Here is an 18823-nt window from a genome sequence, read left to right as displayed (position 1 = left end):
AGTAGTTGATCTTCACTGCCGAGAGAGAGATTGGCTGGGTTTGCACTGGGATTGTGCCAAGCAAGCTCAATCAAGTGCAGCTAAAGTATTTGAAAAATAACAATTACTAGTTGAACTCAGGCAGTGGCTGGCCAGAGGCCCTCACTCTACTCAAATGTCCAGTGCAAATGTAGAACTCGGTCCTTGAGATGTCTATGCGTACAAGAAGGTTAATCTGGTGGTTTATGTTTTGAAATGTTTCCTCAGGGGTGTTGTGCCTTTTAGTCAACGGAAAAAGATGCTTGAAAAGGCTAGAGCCAAGAACAAGAAGCCAAAGTCCAGTGCCGGCATCTCCTCAATACCCAACATCACCGTGGGAACGCAGGTGACAAAACATAACGTTAAAACATAAAACCAAGACTATGGGACCATTAGAACCCTGTGTATAAATGTTCCTTTTTCCTGAACTGTTTTTGTTCTCTGCACCTGTGAATCCGGTTGGATGTCTGTTGCGTACACTCGTACACTGCTTTTGAACGAATGTGAACAGGTGTTTGTGTCCTCTCTCCAGGTGTGCCTGAGGAATAACCCCCTCTACCATGCCGGTGCCGTTGCCTTTTCTGTCAACGCTGGGATCCCCAAGGTGGGACTGCTCCTCGAGTCTGTCTGGAACATGAACGACAGCTGCAGGTTCCAGCTGCGATCACCAGAGAGCCTCAAGAACATGGACAAGACCACCAAGACACAGGAGATCAAGTGAGTTAACTTCCATTTCAGAGAGCAGCTGATCTCAATTTGCTCCCTGCCCTTTTCCCTTGGCCCTAACCCTTTTTTGTTTGCAGATGTGCAAATATCAAAGGGTAGGCCCACGGGAAGGGGTAAGGAGTGAATTGAGACCAGCTTGTTCCCTTCTAAGCCACTCCAAATCTAAATCAAAGACACTCGTCTCCAACACTCATGAACTCAGTCCTACCCATTCTCGCCTTAGAACGGAGAGCAAGCCGGAGTTGGTAAAGACTGAGATGGGGCCCCCTCCTTCCCCGGCCTCCACCTGCAGTGACACCTCCTCCATCGCTAGCAGTGCCTCGCTGCCCTACAGTACGTCACATTACTAGCTACTATACTAACCACCTCTCTCGCTCTAATATTGCCATGACTCATTTGCCTTTGAAACAGATGGTGCGGCAATTGCAGGTCTCAATTATTATTTTTTTGCTTGCATTTTGAGTTTTTCTCTAGTTGTTGTATCTGATAATGAAATATGCTGTATCTGCTTACGAGACCTGGGTTAAATACTTCCGTCAAATGCTTGTGCTGCAATTGATTTAGCTTGCATGGTACAATGGAACCCAGATAGAATAGTCCTAAAAGTGCAAACCTCGCCCACCTTGCACAGTGGACAAGCTAAATCAAGCACACCTTGAGTATTTTACATGTTTGTTAACCCTGGTCTGCTGTTGTATGAATATCCTAGCGTGTTCTCTGCCCTTACAGAACGAAGACGCTCGACCCCGGCTCCCAAAGAGGAGGAGAAGGTGAACGAGGAGCAGTGGCCTCTTCGGGAAGTGGTGTTTGTGGAGGATGTTAAAAATGTCCCTGTGGGAAAGGTGGGTGTGGCTACAGGAAGGGACCAGACCCTAATGCTCTCTGGCAGACAAGGTGATAGACACCATTGTTTTGTTTTTATTAACACTGTAAAATATTTTGATTTATCACATTTGATAGTTATTTCTAAAACCTTCTAGTCTATTTTTCAGATTTTTCTTTTCTGTTTTCATTTACATGTAAAGAAATGCCTAAGAGCAGAACTCAAAGCCGTAGTAAAATGTTTTGTATCCTGTGGATTGTCTGTTTGTTGTGTTATTGTGGTGTCTTCACGACGGCCCTATTTGCAACAGCTCCGTCTTTTAACTTCAGGTGCTGAAAGTGGACGGTGCGTATGTAGCTGTGAAGTTTCCAGGGACGTCAAGCAGCGTGAGCACACAGCCGAGTCAGACTAGTGCTCCAGCTCCCATCACTGACTCGGACCCCTCCTCACTGTTGCAGGACTGTAGGCTGCTCAGAATAGATGAGTTACAGGTACGACTATTGGATGGTCACTTACACTCACTCACTTATAACAGTATAGTGTAGTTATTACTCCCAAACAAATGGGTTTTCAGTGATTGTGTAATGTTTGCAATTATTTAATCAATCTAAGCGCAATTTTACAATAAAAGTATCTGTCATTGTAGTATTACATCTGCTGTATAAATGTTTGTCTAAAAGCTGGTGCCTGGTTTAATCAACAGGTGGTAAAAACTGGTGGAACTCCTAAAGTTCCAGATTGCTTCCAGCGTACACCTAAAAAACTCTGCATCCCAGAGAAGGCTGAGATTCTGGCTGTGAATGTTGACTCCAAAGGTAAGACATCTGGAAAACAATACAATGAAGTAATTCATGTTGGTGTTGAATGCTGATAATGTAGTATTGAGTGTTTTAAGTGTGGATATGAATGAATTCTGTGTGTATTTCTGACTTGCTGTGTTGTCTGCCCCTTCAGGAGTCCACGCAGTGCTGAAGACTGGTAACTGGGTGAGGTACTGTATCTTTGACCTGGCCACAGGCAAAGCAGAGCAGGAGAATAACTTCCCCACCAGTAACCTGGCCTTCCTGGGGCAGAGTGAACGCAATGTAGCAATCTTCACCGCAGGACAGGTCAGCACCTCTCCGCTACTCAATACAACCTTTTCTAATATAGCCATGCTTCATGTATTGCGAAAAGGTTGTGTAGGCAATTGCATATCCAACAATTTTCCTGTTTTCTAAGCACATTTTGACCATTTTATTTCCAGGACTCCCCAGTCATCCTTCGGGATGGAAATGGCACAATTTACCCAATGGCCAAAGACTGTATGGGCGGGATCCGAGACCCTGAGTGGCTGGACCTGCCGCCCATCGCCAGCCTGGGCATGGGGGTGCACTCCCTGGCCAACCTCCCCACCAACTCAACCATCAAGAAGAAAGCTGCTATTATCATATTGGCTGTGGAGGTTAGCAAAATGTGATATTATTTATAGCGCAAAGGGGATTATTTAGTGTATGGTCAATTTGTTACTGGGAGGATCGTTATTTTCTCTGGTTTCCCAAGATTGAGCTTACATATGGACCAAAAAAACATGCTCAATATAAACTTAGCAAAAAAGAAGCGTCCTCTCACTGTCAACTGCGTTTATTTTCAGCAAACTTAACATGTAAATATATTTATAAACATAAGATTCAACAACTGACAAGTTCCGCAGACGTAACTAACAGAAATAGAACAATGTGTTCCCTGAACAAAGGGGGGTCAAAATCAAAAGTAACAGTCAGTATCTGGTGTGGCCACCAGTTGCATTAAGTACTGCAGTACATCTCCTCATGGACTGCACCAGATTTGCCAGTTCCTGCTGTGAGATGATACCCAACTCTTCCACCAAGGCACCAGCAAGTTTCCAGACATTTCTGGGGGGGAATGGCCCTAGCCCTCACCTTCTGATCCAACAGGTCCCAGACATGCTCAATGGGATTGAGATCCGGGCTCTTCGCTGGCCATGGCAGAACACTGACATTCCTGCCTTGCAGGAAATCATACACAGAACGAGCAGTATGACAGGTGGCGTTGTCATGCTAGAGGGTCATGTCAGGATGAGCCTGCAGGAAGAGTACAACATGAGGGAGGAGGATGTCTTCCTTTGTAATGCACAGCGTTGAGATTGCCTGCAATGACAACAAGCTCAGTCTGATGATGCTGGGACACTGCCCCAGACCATGACAGACCCTCCACCTCCAATCAGAGTACAGGCCTCGGTGTAATGCTCATTCTTTCATCGATAAACGCGAAAAAGAGAAGAGCACTTTTTGCCAGTCCTGTCTGGTTCAGTGACGGTGGGTTTGTGTCCATAGGCGACGATGTTGCTGGTTGATGTTTCTGGTGAGGACCTGCCTAACACCAGGCCTACAAGCCCGCAGTCCAGCCTCTCTCAGCCTATTGCGGACAGTTTGAGCACTGATGGAGGGATAGTGCGTTCCTGGTGTAACTCGGGCAGTTGTTGTTGCCATCCTGTGCAGGTGTTACACGTGATCTGCCACTGCGAAAACGATCAGCTCTCTGTCCTGTCTCCCTGTAGTGCTGTCTTAGGTGTCTCACAGTACGGACATTGCAATTTATTGCCCTGGCCACATCTGCAGTCCTCAAGCATTCTTGCAGCATGCCCAAAGCACGTTCACGCAGATGAGCAGGGACCCTGGCCATCTTTCTGCTAAGTTTTCATAATCGTGACCTAAATTGCCTACCGTCTGTAAGCTGTTAGTGTCTTAACGACCATTTCACAGGTGCATGTTCATTAATTGTTTATGGATCATTGAACAAACTTGGGAAACAGTGTTTACGATGAACACTTTACTATGAAGATCTGAAGTTATTTGGATTTTTATGAATGATCTTTGAAAGACAGGGTCCTGAAAAGGGGCCGTTTCTTTTTTCCCTTAGAGTTTAGGCTCTACATTGGATGTGCTTTTTAGCCAAAGAAAAGTGTTTTTAACCTTAAACCTTCCCTTATTGTATTCTGTTGATTAATGCTTTTGTATTTTGCATTTTTTTATTACCGCTGTAAAGTATATTGAGATGCTGATGCGCTTTAAACAACTTTGTTTAACTTGTGTTTCCAGAAGCAGACATTGATGCAGCACGTGCTGCGTTGTGACTTTGAGTCCTGTCGTCAGTACCTGGTCAACCTGGAGCAGGCTGTTCTCCTGGAGCAGAGTCCCCACGTTCTCCACTCCTTTCTGGGCCACCGCTGCGACGGCAACCGCAACATCCTCCATGCCTGTGTCTCAGTCTGCTTCCCCGTCAGCAACAAGGAGACCAAGGAGGAGGAAGGTAAAACCACGGCTAGAGTGCTGGGTGGTGTATACAGCGAGATGAAACCTTGCAGATGGAATTCAACAAATGGAGTTAACTGGATTCCCTGTTCTACCTGAAGCACAATATATTCCAATCTGAAATTTCTGTGAGGTTACACCAGCGTCAAGGCACCGTGTCAGTTTTGAGGCATCCTCTGTGTTATCTTTCTCATCTCCCATTTTGACTTTCATTATTTCTTCATCTCACTGTGTGTGTATATGTGTGGTAACTGTTGGGCTGGTGTTTTCCAGAAGCTGAACGGTCTGAGAGGAATACGTTTGCAGAGAGACTGTCAGCAGTGGAGGCCATCGCCAATGCAATCTCTGTGGTGTCTAGCAACAGCTCTGGGAACAGGACGGGCTCTTCTAGCAGCAGAGGGTAACTAACCTATACAAGTTTAAGTTGACCATTTTCTTTCAGGCAACATGTTCATGATGAAAAACACTGAAGAACTGGATTATACTAACTGATTGTTCCATAATGCACAATAAGTGAAATAATTTTACTGAGCCTATTGGCTTTTTCTCCATTCTTAGAAACCCTATCAGGATGCCATTTAAGACACTTGAGACCAAGAACACTATCTTGGTGCCCATTTATGTCTACATGTCAGTCCTATTGTCTTTCCACCACTCATGTAACCTGTCAAGTGTGTTCTGTCTGACGCAGGCTGCGTCTGAGGGAGATGATGAGGCGCTCTCTGAGAGCAGCGGGGCTTGGTCGTCACGAGTCCGGCCCCTCCTCCAGCGACCACCAGGACCCGGTGTCCCCACCCATCGCCCCTCCCAGCTGGGTGCCTGACCCCCCTCCCATGGACCCAGACGGTGACATAGACTTCATCCTGGCCCCTGCAGTGGGATCTCTCACCACAGCCTCAACAGGGACCAGCCAGGGCCCCAGCACATCCACTATACCAGGTTAGATACATATCTAGATACAACCACACCTAGCTAGCTACTCCACCACTGTACCAGGTCAAATATCTAGCCTGTGTGGTACTAAATGTCACCTAATTCCCTGTTTAGAACACTACTTATGGCCAGAGCCTGTATATAAGGAATAGGGTTCCATTTGGAACTAACCAATGGCTAGCTACTTCCTCACTATACCACCATACATGCTCAGATGTGGAGTTAGTTAGGGTTACCCTATTGTTCTCCAACTCTCCCCAATGTCTCTGACCTGTTCCATCCTCCTGCCACAGGCCCCTCTGAGTCTTCGGTGGTGGAGTCTAAAGACCGCAAGGCCAACGCCCACCTCATCCTCAAACTGATGTGTGACAGCATGGTTCTCAGGCCACACCTCCGCGAGCTGCTCTCTGCCAAGTAAGACTCATTTGTTTTGTTCATCTTTCTTTAAGAAACTGCAGGAACGTTCCATTTTTTTGTATTTTCTTTGTGATAAGAGGCAGGTGTGATTGAGGGGGAAATTGAGAGTTGGGAAGCCAATGGGCCTGGGCAAGCTTTTTCATTTTATAACACAGTAATGCCTTGTTTCATTAAAATACCTAACTATTGCTCTCATTATTATTGATGTCCCCCCCTCCTTTCTGTTGCTGTTCTAAAGAGTGTGTGTGTATTTGACAGGGATGCCCGTGGAATGACCCCGTTCATGCTGGCAGTAAGCGGGAGAGCTTACCCAGCTGCCATTACTGTTCTGGAGGCTGCGCAGAAAATGGCCAAGGGTACATCACTCACTGCACTGTTTATTTGTTTTTGATTGAGAAAGAGGAGACTTTGGCAGTGCTACTAATGGATATGAATGCCTACATGTTGATGTAAAGACATAAGTCATTAATTTATACATGAAGAAGTGATTATACATGTACTGTTTAATAAGGAGAGTATCATTTGTTTTAATGGAGAGATGACTACCTAAACTTAATAACCTAATAAAAATCTTTAATGTTCTGTTGTGTAGTGGGAGACCCCGGCATGACTGAGAAGGTGGATGCAGACTCTGTGTTCATGGAGATGATTTGTCCCACGGGGACCAACCCTGACGACTCTCCTCTCTACGTCCTCTGCTGCAACGACACGTGCAGCTTCACCTGGACAGGCGCTGAACACATCAACCAGGTGGGTGGGTCAATTGGGAGGACAATGCAACACGCACAACAAATGAGTCACCTGTTCACACTGATTTGCCTTTTCACAGATGGGAATCTTTGCTGACCATTTTCTCTCTGTCCATCTAGGATATCTTTGAGTGCCGGACCTGCGGCCTGTTGGAGTCACTCTGCTGCTGCACTGAGTGCGCCAGGGTGTGTCACAAAGGACACGACTGCAAGTATGTACTTCACTCTTCATCCTGGTGTTAGTGGATTTTATTACTTACATCCCGGTTTTATACTGTTGTAATGCATCACTGCATCTGATACAGGGGATTTGCACCAGGCCTTTAATGTTAATGTCTTTCTCCCCAGACTCAAGAGGACCTCTCCCACTGCTTACTGTGACTGCTGGGAGAAGTGTAAGTGTAAGACGCTGATCGCTGGACAGAAAGCTGCTCGCCTGGACCTACTGTACAGACTGCTCACCACCACTAACCTGGTCACCAGTCCAAACAGCCGGTAAACACACTGACTGACTGTAGGCTGTATTTTGTGTTCAGTGTTAACATGTATTGCGTTTAAATCCAATGTTGGTTGTCTTCATTCAATCTGTAAGGTGTTTTTTCAGGGGCTTTTCTAATGTGTTTTTCCTCTGGCTGGCCAACAGGGGGGAGCATATCCTTCTGTTCCTGGTGCAGACTGTTGCTAGGCAGAGTGTGGAGCACTGCCAGTACCGGCCCCCTCGCATCAGAGAGGACAGGAACCGCAAGGCTGCCAATGCTGAAGGTGGGTGGAGGTTTACTACTGTTGTCAGGCCTGGTTTCACTTCAAGCAACACTGAAAGTCTAGCATGATGGCTCAATGTTTATTTTCAGTCACATCAATTCTCTATTCTAAGAGACAATTCTAATAGTTTTTTTTTATGTTGTCGTCCCTGTGTGTTAGACTCTGACATGCCGGACCATGACCTGGAACCTCCACGCTTCGCCCAGCTGGCCCTGGAGAGGGTGCTGCAGGACTGGAATGCTCTCAAGTCCATGATAATGTTTGGATCCCAGGAGAATAAAGACCCGTGAGTTCTCTAGCCCTGCCTGCCTTCACCAGCTCAGTGTCACTTCTCAAACCTCTTTGTCCATCCTTCCAACCTCTTTGTCCATCCCTCCAATTTATACTTCAGCTGTCTAAAATAGTTACGGAAGCAAGCACGCACATTTTCTTCCTGAAATGTACCTCATCGGATGAGCAGCTGTTATACCAGTTACGAGTCCTCTTAGTAGTGTCACCTTTAACTCTGGTGTCCTGGTTGTGTGTTCCAGGCTGAGTGCCAGCAGCCGTATCGCCCATCTTCTTCCAGAGGAGCAGGTATACCTGAACCAGCAGAGTGGCACCATCCGCCTGGACTGCTTCACACACTGCCTCATCGTCAAGTGTGCCCCTGACATTACAGTAAGTTGGGTCAGTCTACCCCCCCCCCCTTACTCAGAGCTTCAGGAGTCACCTACAGGACGCACCACCCATCTTCTGTTGCAAGTCCTCTCTCTGGGTTGGATTCTCACACAGATTAAGCCTAGCCCTGGACTCCTATTTCATTGGAGAATTTAATTTGGGTCAGAGTAACTTGCCCAGAGGGTACACTACCTCCTATCTATGTGGCAAGTGCAACAGTATCCCTATAGGTGTAACTATGTGGAGTCAACCTTGAAGGTGGTCTGGTCTGTGTGTTAGCTAACCGTCTCTGAATCTTCTGTTGTCTCCTGTAGTTTATTGACACCCTACTGGGGACCTTGGTGAAGGAGCTGCAGAACAAGTACACTCCTGGCCGGAGAGAGGAGGCCATCGTCGTCACCAGGAGGTTCCTGCGCTCTGTGGCCAGGGTGTTTGTTATCCTCAGCGTCGAGATGGCTTCATCCAAAAAGAAAAAGTATGAGTACCAAATCCAGATTGATCTGCATTTTCCTGTTGTACAGGGCTGGGGAGTGGGGAGCAGTACAAGAAAAATAAAATCTGTTTAAATCCACTAAAGGGCTAGTCCAGTCCTTTAAAATCACCTAAACTAAAGGACTGGACTAGCCCTTTAGTGGATTTAAACAGATTTTATTTTTCTTGTACTGCTCCCCACTCCTAGGTGAATATAAACATAGCAGCAAGGACTGATTTGATACTTCCAGTTGACATCTAATCTCCTTGTTGTTTCTTCCAGTAACTTCATCCCCCAGCCCATTGGGAAGTGCAGGCGTGTGTTCCAGGCCCTGCTGCCCTATGCGGTGGAGGAGCTGTGCAACGTGGCGGAGTCCCTCATCGTGCCTGTGAGGATGGGCATCGCCCGGCCCACCGCCCCCTTCACCCTGGCCAGCACCAGCATCGACGCCGTGCAGGGCAGCGAGGAACTCTTCTCTGTGGAACCCTTGCCACCGAGACCCTCCCCAGACCAGTCCAGCAAGTGAGTGGTTTTACTCTGCATTCGCACAGACAGACATGCAGACTGTGTACCCCAGCTCTGTTGATTTGGAGGTCTTTGTGACCTTCCTCTGGGAAAATATAATCTAGGGAAGTATAAATGTATATGTATAAATTGGATTAAAGTGGCTTGGATTTAAACATTGGCGTTAACTCAAATGGTCTCGTTTGCCTGTGTGTCAGTTCTAGTCAGACTGCATCGTCCTACATCATCAGGAACCCCCAGCCTCGCCGCAGCAGCCAGTCCCAGCCGGTCAGAGGGAGAGATGAGGAGCAGGATGATATTGTGTCTGCTGATGTTGAAGAGGTGAAGAGTCTCACTAGAAAAGGAACATCAATGGGGGGGGGGCAAAGATCAGTGTTGGGTGTAATCATGGTTGGTGTCAATTTAATAAGAATTTAATGTTTACTTCTGACATTGATTGAATTGAAATAGAATTGGACCCAACACTTGATGACATTTGCTTTCTCGGTACTGATTCCCAACTGTCTACCTCTGTTGTGGCAGGTGGAGGTTGTCGAGGGCGTTGCCGGGGAGGAGGATCACCATGAAGACCCGGAGGAACATGGAGAACAGGGAGAGGAGAACACTGAGGCAGAGGGACAGCATGATGAACATGATGAGGATGGTGAGAACCTAGACTGGACTGACTCCTTTTTTTCCTACCACTAATGTGGTGGAATTTGACAACCTTTCTACTAATTATTGACAGTGATGATGCTGATGGTGGTTGAAGAGGGTTATGTCCTTTCCTCTCCAGGAAGTGACATGGAGTTGGATCTGCTGGCTGCCGCAGAGACTGAGAGCGACAGCGAGAGTAACCATAGCAACCAGGACAATGCCAGCGGGAGGAGGAGTGTTGTCACCGCAGCAACTGCTGGCTCTGAAGCAGGTATTATAATTCCCACCATTATCTTTTGTATTCACGTTTTAGTTTAAGTCCTTGTCATTTTAATTACATTTAAATCCCTGGTTTATTTTCTTCGGTCATGTGGCCACTGGCCAGCCAGCCATCTAAATGACCTCATGTAACGATTCTTGAGACTGCTAAATGGAAATCGCTTTCTGCCTCACCGCCCTCTTTAATATTCAGTTGCTGTTCAGGCGGACTAACTATTTTTCTGTCTCATTATCACCAGTTTTGACTGGCCGTCACACCAGCTAGTAAAAGGGAAGAGGCCCTATTTTTTTATTTATTTGATCTTTTAGGTCACATTGTTCTTACCACTATTGACAACATGGCTTAAGACTGCAGGCCAACTAGTCTACTACTAGGGTTCATTACTCAATGTATTTCATTTGCAGAATGTAGAATATTTTCAAAATGCTGGTATGGGCTCCTTTTTACTACAATGCATAATATGTCAGGGCTAAAGTGTCATTTGAGGTGCACACACAGTTTATCCTAAGGAGTTCACCCAGTATTGCCCTCCATCTCACATATCACCATGGTTCTTATCAACCAATAATATCTTACTCCCAAGTCTAACTGTCTTGTTGATGTTTCTCCCTGAATAACAATCTATTCACTTTCTTTAGACTTGCTAGCTGGTGTGGGGTTCCTCCCTTGTGTCCATCTACATTTTGCCTTTGATTCTTTGTTTGTGGTTGTAATTGCTTTTGATATGGAAAAGTCTAGAAATATTTATAATTATGGTGTATTTTCCCATCAGACACTACTAAGATCACTCAATAAGACCAACAATAGAAATAAAAAACCTATGATGGGCCCAGTTTCAGTGATCGATCTGGATTTAGCCCATCAGATGGGATTAAATGCATAGCTGGAAACAGAATGAATAGAACAGGAGTCCCAATTAAAGCCAATAATTCTGTTATATTTTTATGCGTTTATTCCTGTGCAATAGGCGAAATACCTTTCTAAAAACTGCACCCTGGTGAAACTGTGGTACTTTAGCCTAATTTGAACAACAAGAAGCAGCGTTTAAGCTGAGTTGAGCTGCTCAATATAACATGCAGTGGTGTGGAACACTAACCTGCACTCCTGCTACCTGGCAAGGTGAGCAGCCACTCACACTCATCTCTCCTCTGTTTCCCCATCTCTCCCTAATCCCCCTTCGTCTTCCCATCCCTCTCCACCAAGGTGCCAGCAGTGTCCCTGCCTTCTTTTCAGAGGACGACTCCCAGTCCAACGACTCAAGCGACTCGGACAGCAGCAGCAGCCAGAGCGACGACGTGGACCAGGAGACCTTTCTATTGGATGAGCCCTTGGAGAGGACCACCACTGCCTCGCACGTCAACAGTGCTGCCCAGGCGCCACGATCCATGCAGTGGGCTGTACGAAACACCCCCAGCCAGAGAGCCACGGGCAGCGCCCCCTCCAGCTCCTCCACCCCCGCTGGTCAGCACTAAAACTACTACACACACAATCTAGGCTGTACTCACAAGCACTTTCATATTGACACATCCAAGATGGACTACATTAGGACAGTCTTGTATTGATTTTTTTGTATGTATTTTTTCTGTCATTCTATCGCAAGAGAATATTGGACTGAGTCAGTGGGACATTTTTGTTGTCATGTTCTGCTGGGGACTATGTTGGTGAGGTCTGTCTGTGCTGACGCTCATGTCTCTCTGCCCAGCAGCGAGCTCCACAGGTCTGATCTACATCGACCCGTCCAACCTGCGGCGCAGCAGTGCCATCAGCACCAGTGCGGCCGCTGCGGCTGCAGCTCTGGAGGCCTCCAACTCGTCCAGCTACCTGACGTCAGCCTCCAGCTTAGCCCGGGCCTACAGCATCGTCATCAGACAGATCTCTGACCTGATGAGCCTCATCCCCAAGTACAACCACCTGGTCTATTCCCAGTACCCTGCTGCAGTCAAACTCACCTACCAGGACGCTGTCAACCTGCAGGTGACACAGACCCACACACAGATCACATTGCATTATGTTACCTACCAATGGTCACATGTTAGTGTCAACAAAGTGGTTCTGGAAGTATTTTATAGGATAATTATTCTGTCCACACCTTTCTGAAAAAAGTGACTAACTGTTTTGTGGAGATGCAAATTTGATTGACTTTTACACTACACAAGTTTTGTTGACGTTCTGACTGAAACAAGCTTATCTGTTTGTTAATCCAACAGAACTTTGTTGAGGACAAGCTGATCCCTACGTGGAACTGGATGGTGTCCATCATGGACTCTACAGAGGCTCAGCTGCGTTACGGCTCGGCCCTGTCCTCAGCAGGCGACCCCGGACACCCATCCCACCCCCTCCACGCCTCGCAGCACTCTGCCCGCAGGGAGCGCATGACCGCCCGCGAGGAAGCCAGCCTCCGCACCTTGGAGGGACGGAGGTCTGGGTAAAATAAGTGTAACCCAAAATAGTAGAATGTGTTATTGGCAATCAGCAGTGTTTCATAGGCCCACAGTAGTTTGCAATTGTTTATGGATTATATTTCAAGTCGCTGATGTGTGTTCCTTCCTCCCAGGCGTGCGGCAACTCTGCTGACAGTGCGTCAGGGGATGATGTCAGCACGGGGTGACTTCCTGAACTACGCCCTGTCTCTGATGCGTTCCCATAATGACGAGCACTCTGACGTTCTGCCTGTGCTGGATGTGTGTTCTCTCAAACATGTGGCCTACGTCTTCCAGGCGCTCATCTACTGGATCAAAGCCATGAACCAGCAGACAACTCTGGACACAACACAGATGGACCGCAAGAGGTACTGACTCCCCTGGAATGGATGGACATGTTTACACTGACTCTTTCTCAACTATTTTCTCCATTCCTACATGGTTCCTCACCTCTGACCTTGGCTTCTTCTGCAATGCTTTTTGAGAAGGAAGCGAGGACGTGGGGAATCAAGGAAAGCCTAAATGCGAAGGAGCCACTGACTCCATAGAAAATGATCAGCTTGTCAAATATTCAGTGTGATTTAACTCTATTCGTTTACCCCGCAGGAGCCGAGAGATTCTGGAACTGGGACTGGACAATGAAGATTCTGAACATGAGAATGACGAGGACACCAATCAAAGTAAGTTAATTGAATTATGAATGATATGCTTTGATATTTGTGTGTTCTGTTTGAAGTTTTCTCATACAGGTGTCTTAACCTATTATTTTTCACCTCAGTTTGATAGCCATTTTAAGAGTAAGTTACTAGTCCATTGACATGTGGAGCACTGTTAGGTTGTTTTCTGGTATTGGAAGGCAGACAAGCCAGAAGAAAGGCAGTTAGGCAGAAACGAGGCAAAAAGAAGAGGGCAGCTCCCAAAGGTACAGTTAAGTTCAGATTAGACAAACAGTTTTGCCCTTTTTGAGTCACTTAAATCTGACAAATGACACTTAAACTGTTTGCTCAATCAGCCACCTTTAGTCACTGTTAGTGAACAGTGCCGTGAAAAAGTATTTACCCCTTATCATTTTCTCTACTTCTGCATATTTTTGATACTGAATTGTCATATCTTCAACCCCAAAAAAAGTAATTGGCCCCTTACACTGAATAACTGGTCGTGCCACCATTAGCTGTAATGACTCCAACCAAACGCTTCTGTAGTTGTTGATCAGTCTCTCACGTCACTGTGGAGGAATTTTGGCCCACTCTTCCATGCAGAACTGCTTTAACTCTGCGATATATGTGGGTTTTCAAGCAAGAACTGCTAAGTCCTGCCACCACAACTCAATTGGAATTAGGTCTGGACTTAGATTAGACCAGGTATTCCCAAACTGGGGTACGCAAAATGCCGTCAGGGGTACGCCAAATAAAAGTGATTTCACATTTTCAAACAGTGCATTTTAATTTACCAACGGGGCTAAACATCTGGGTGAGGGTTTTTTCTCTCGCCTAAGTAGCCTCGTTTCACAGCTAAAAATGGAATGAAACCAAGTAGTGTTCAGCGAAATAACGACACAATGTCAAATACAGGTAGCCTAGTCAAATAATTAACATCCAATCACATTAACTTGTGTAGCGAACCCCCCCCCCCCCCCCCCCCCCCGCAACAGCCAGTGAAAGTGCAGGGCGCCAAATTCAAAACAATGAATCACATAATTACAATTCCTCAAGTTTGCAAGTATTTTACACCGTTTTAAAGATATAATTCTCGTTAATCCAGCCAGTGTCTGATTTAAAAAAGGATTTACAACGAAAGCACCACAAACGATTGTTAGGTCACCACCAAGCCACAGAAAAACACAGCCATTTTTCCAGCCAAAGAGAGGAGCCACAAAAAGCAGAAATAGAGAATTAATCACTAACCTTTGATCTTCATCAGATGACACTCATAGGACTTCATGTTAAATAATAATGTATGATTTGTTTGATAAAGTTCATATTTATATTAAAAAATCTGAGTTTACATTGGCGCATTACGTTCAGTAGTTCTAAAACATGCGGTGATTGTGCAGAGAGCCACATCAAATTACAGAAATACTCATAAAGATACGACTATTATACATGGAACTTTAGATAAACTTCTCCTTAAGGCAACCGCTGTGTCAGACTTAAAAAAAACTTTACGGAGAAAGCAAACCATGCAATAATCTGAGTACAGTCTTTAGACAACAAAGCAGCCAAAAAGATACCCGCCATATTGGGTAGTCAACATTTCTCAGAAATAGCATTTTAAATATTCACTAACCTTTGATCTTAATCAGAATGCACTCCCAGGAATCTCAGTTCCACCATAAATGTTTGATAATGTCCATCAGTTATGTCCAAATATCTTATTGTTTTAGGGTGTTTGGTAAGCAAATTCAGGTCGCGCAGAACGTCGGACAAAAAGTTCAAAATCTTCCATTACAGCCCGTAGAAACATGCCAAACTAAGTATGGAATCAATCTTTAGGATGTTTTCGACATAACTTCATTAATATTCCTTCCGTTCCTTTGTCTGTACAAATTAAGTGGAACGTAGCTACCTTTCGCGTGAGCGCGCCAGAACGAGGCTGTGGCACTCTGCCAGACCACTCACTCAAAGAGCTCTTATGAGCCTCTCCTTTAGAGTAGAATCCTCAAAACAGTTTGTAAATATTGTTGACATGTAGTGGAAGCCTTTGGAAGTGAAACACAACTCATATCCCACTATCAGATTTTCCATTTCCTGGTTGGATTTCTTCTCAGGTGTTTGCCTGCCATATGAGTTCTGTTATACTCAGACATTATTCAACCAGTTTTAGAGACTTCAGTGTTTTCTATCCAAATTTACTAATTATATGCATATTCTAGCTTTTACAGTTGGGTAGCAGGCAGCTTAATTTGGGCACGTTTTTCATCCAAGCTACCCAACACTGCCCCCTACCCCAAAGAAATTAAGGGCCAGTAAGGAGGTACCCTTTCCTCTGGTCTAAAAAAATAAAATATCCCAATGCCCGAGGGCACAGTGATTGTGGACATTTCCCTGTGTAGGGTGCTGTCTTTCGGGATGGGAAGTTAAACGGATGTCCTGACTCTGTGGTCACTAAACATCCCATGGCACTTATCGTAAGAGTAGGGGTGTCATGTAGCAACAGCACGTCACTAGAACGCAAAGTATGTTGTCGAGCGCTGAAACCTGAACTAAAGACCTCAGTTTAAAAGCCGACTGTTTTTATATACTTTTATTTTATTTTTGAGCCTGCGGCTCTGTTGGGCTACATTTTTGTGAGTGCTGCTATATCTCCTGGGATCCTGCCAGATTCCGTATAGGGGGAGAGACGCGAAGCCTAGCTGGCTCGGCGGACTCAAATAGAGGCTGCCGTTGAAAGTTTCCAGCGTTGCAGGAGCTGTGTTTACTTTGCTTTGTTCCGGGACAATGTGGACCGCGCTGACATTCAATGTAGCAACTGCTTGCTTGCGGAGGACTACAGGAGCGAAGTAGCTACTCTCAGCAAACAAGTAGCAAACTTACATAAGCTACTGGAGAACCCACGGCCACCTACTTTTTCCTTCCTCCCCAGTAGCTGGACGCCGCTCTGGTCTGGTGGAAGTTTTGCTGCCGTGTCGGCTCTTCACAGCTGGTGTTAGGCAGGGTTCCATCCCAGAAGGGGTCTCCCCCTACCCTGGAGAACAGAGCTGATCTCAACCCAACCAACCAGCCATGGAGGTACATCACTCGGCGTGGAAGTCGAAGAAGGCGTCCTCTGGCAACGAGGGTCTCCATGGAGATGTTGAACCCGGAACTGACACGGACCAAAAACAGCTTTGTCGCCCTGGATCCAGAGGTTCCAGCACCTTGGTCCTTGGTGGCTTTTCAATCAAGATCGAATCCGGAGGTACCTGCGTCTTCGTCCTCGGTTCTGTCTCACTCTCCGGTGGCTTCTACCTCGGGTTCAGATCCTCGGAGCTCCCAGCCTCACCAGACCGTGAGGCTGCCTTAGAGACCGGCCCATTCAACATCATCAGCTGTCATCATAGGCAGCTTCATGGTGAGAAACATCTGTCTCAAAGGCAAAAACCCTGTGCTACGCAGGAGCACAAGACATAAGGCTGCTTCTGTCTGTTCTACCACAGATGCCCAGAGCTGACACTGTCGTAGTCCATGTGGGGTCAAACATCATCAGGAGGGCTAGCTCTGAACATTTAAAAAATTTATTTTAAAGAACTGATTTTGGCATTAAAAGATTCCCAAAAATGGCCAATCATTTCAGGTCTAGTACCATCCTTGGGCCGCAGGTGTGAAAGATTCAGCAGACTGCTGGCAATACACATATGGCTAAAAGACTACTGTAGCTCTGCTGGAGTCAATTTTATTGACAACTTTGACACCTTCTGGAAGCAGAAGATACTCTCAGGAATGACTGAGTCCATCCAAATCATTTTGGCTCCTGGACTCTGTCCACGCATTTCAAAGCTGCGTTAAAACAATGACTGGTAAATGAACCAAGACCAGCTCAGTTAATCCCTACCATTGATCCCCGGGACCACCCATACGTAGAATGTATGCACACATGACTGTAAGTCGCTTTGGATAAAAGCGTCTGCTAAATGGCATATATTATTGTGACAATGAATCGTCATAATGATGCATCAAGTGTATATGATCTTAATGGCATTGGCAAACAATGTAAGTAATTTATGTACCCCTAATTGTCCCAAATACATCTGTTTATCCTACAGCTATTGTAAGCGGTCACCATGAGCCTGTAAACCAGAGTTACACTGTTAGCACTGAGGCGGTGTGCAATAATAGGAAGACCACTTTATGCAGCTCACCCTGCACTCTCCGCTCCAATGTAAATAACTTGAGTAAGTCTACCTCGACAAGCTTCTCAGTAAAGCATTAAAAACAACACAGGAAAGTACTAATAAAATAGCCCATATTAACATATGCAGCCTAAGAAACATGGTCCATGAAGTCAATGACGTGCTTGTAACAGATTACATTTCATATTCTATCTCTGAAACTCACTTGGATAATAATTTGATACAGCGGTTGCAATACATGGTTATAACATCTACCGAAAAGCCCGTGGAGGCGATGTTGAGATCTATATTCAGAACCACATTCCTGTAAAGCTTAGATGATTTAATATTAAATAATGTTGAAGTAATATGGCTACAGGTTCATCTGCCTCACCTAAAGCCCATTCTTGTGTGAAGCTTGTATAGATCACCAAGTGCTAAGTCAGTATCTGGATAATATGTGTGAAATGCTTGATAATATATGTGATATCAACAGAGAAGTATATTTTCTGGGTGATTTTTAAATATTGACTTGCTATCATCAAGCTGCCCACTCAGGAAAAAACCTTTAACTCTAACAAGTGCCTGCAACCTGGATCAGGTTGTCAGGCAACCTACCAGGGTAGTTACAAACAGTACAGGAATTAAATCATCGTATTGATCACATCTTTACTAACGCTGCAGATTTGTGCTTTAAAGTAGTATCCAAATCCATACAATGTAGTGATCACAATATAATAGCAATATCTATGAAAACCAAAGTTCCAAAGGCTGGGCCTAATATAGTGTATGAGTTCATACAATAAGTTTTGTTGATGTAAATAATATTTGCTGGTATGTGGTGTGTAATGAGGAGCAATCAGACGCTGCACTTGACACGTTTATGAAACTACTTATTCCAGTTACTAATAAGCACGCATCCAGTAAGAAAATTACTGTAAAACTGTTAAATCCCCTTGGATTGATGAGGAATTTAAAAATTGTATGGTTGAGGGATGAGGCAAAAGGTATGGCAATTAAGTCTGGCAGTCCAACTGATTGGCAAAAGTACTGCAAATTAAGAAAATGTGACTAAACTAAATACAAATTAAACTACACTATAAAACAAATAAAGAATGTTAGTAAAAAGCTTTGGGGCAACTTAAATTACATTTTGGGGAAAAAAGCCAACTCTGCTCCTTCAGTCATTGAATCAGACGACTCCATCACAAAGTCCACTGATATTGCAAACTACTTTAATGACTTTTTCATTGGCAAGATAAGCAAACTTGGGGATGACAT

General features: G+C 45.3%; 1 protein-coding gene across 18 annotated transcripts in view; it reads left to right on the top strand.

Moving 5' to 3' along the window:
• LOC124004753 (E3 ubiquitin-protein ligase UBR5-like) overlaps positions 1-18823 on the top strand; it is a 42823-nt gene that overhangs the window by 11238 nt on the left and 12762 nt on the right. For 8 of the 18 annotated variants that reach the window (XM_046313498.1, XM_046313503.1, XM_046313501.1 and 5 more), the window contains exons 12-41: positions 247-364; positions 530-735; positions 968-1077; positions 1474-1586; positions 1897-2058; positions 2271-2382; positions 2522-2676; positions 2814-3011; positions 4669-4879; positions 5155-5281; positions 5573-5820; positions 6108-6228; positions 6490-6587; positions 6824-6981; positions 7101-7192; positions 7329-7475; positions 7624-7742; positions 7902-8028; positions 8273-8402; positions 8717-8877; positions 9157-9396; positions 9597-9720; positions 9922-10042; positions 10175-10306; positions 11519-11776; positions 12018-12289; positions 12523-12740; positions 12870-13103; positions 13342-13415; positions 13571-13657. In XM_046313498.1, the coding sequence (XP_046169454.1) occupies positions 247-364; positions 530-735; positions 968-1077; positions 1474-1586; positions 1897-2058; positions 2271-2382; positions 2522-2676; positions 2814-3011; positions 4669-4879; positions 5155-5281; positions 5573-5820; positions 6108-6228; positions 6490-6587; positions 6824-6981; positions 7101-7192; positions 7329-7475; positions 7624-7742; positions 7902-8028; positions 8273-8402; positions 8717-8877; positions 9157-9396; positions 9597-9720; positions 9922-10042; positions 10175-10306; positions 11519-11776; positions 12018-12289; positions 12523-12740; positions 12870-13103; positions 13342-13415; positions 13571-13657 (4673 nt within the window). The remainder of the gene's footprint in view (positions 1-246; positions 365-529; positions 736-967; positions 1078-1473; positions 1587-1896; positions 2059-2270; positions 2383-2521; positions 2677-2813; positions 3012-4668; positions 4880-5154; positions 5282-5572; positions 5821-6107; positions 6229-6489; positions 6588-6823; positions 6982-7100; positions 7193-7328; positions 7476-7623; positions 7743-7901; positions 8029-8272; positions 8403-8716; positions 8878-9156; positions 9397-9596; positions 9721-9921; positions 10043-10174; positions 10307-11518; positions 11777-12017; positions 12290-12522; positions 12741-12869; positions 13104-13341; positions 13416-13570; positions 13658-18823) is intronic. The other 10 variants (XM_046313509.1, XM_046313508.1, XM_046313510.1 and 7 more) reach the window with 8 other exon arrangements.

This window comes from Oncorhynchus gorbuscha, linkage group LG19, assembly GCF_021184085.1.
Source record: "Oncorhynchus gorbuscha isolate QuinsamMale2020 ecotype Even-year linkage group LG19, OgorEven_v1.0, whole genome shotgun sequence".
Taxonomy (NCBI): domain Eukaryota; kingdom Metazoa; phylum Chordata; class Actinopteri; order Salmoniformes; family Salmonidae; genus Oncorhynchus; species Oncorhynchus gorbuscha.
The sequence above is the reverse complement of the archived record's forward strand: the minus strand, read 5'-3'. Positions and strand labels throughout refer to the sequence as shown.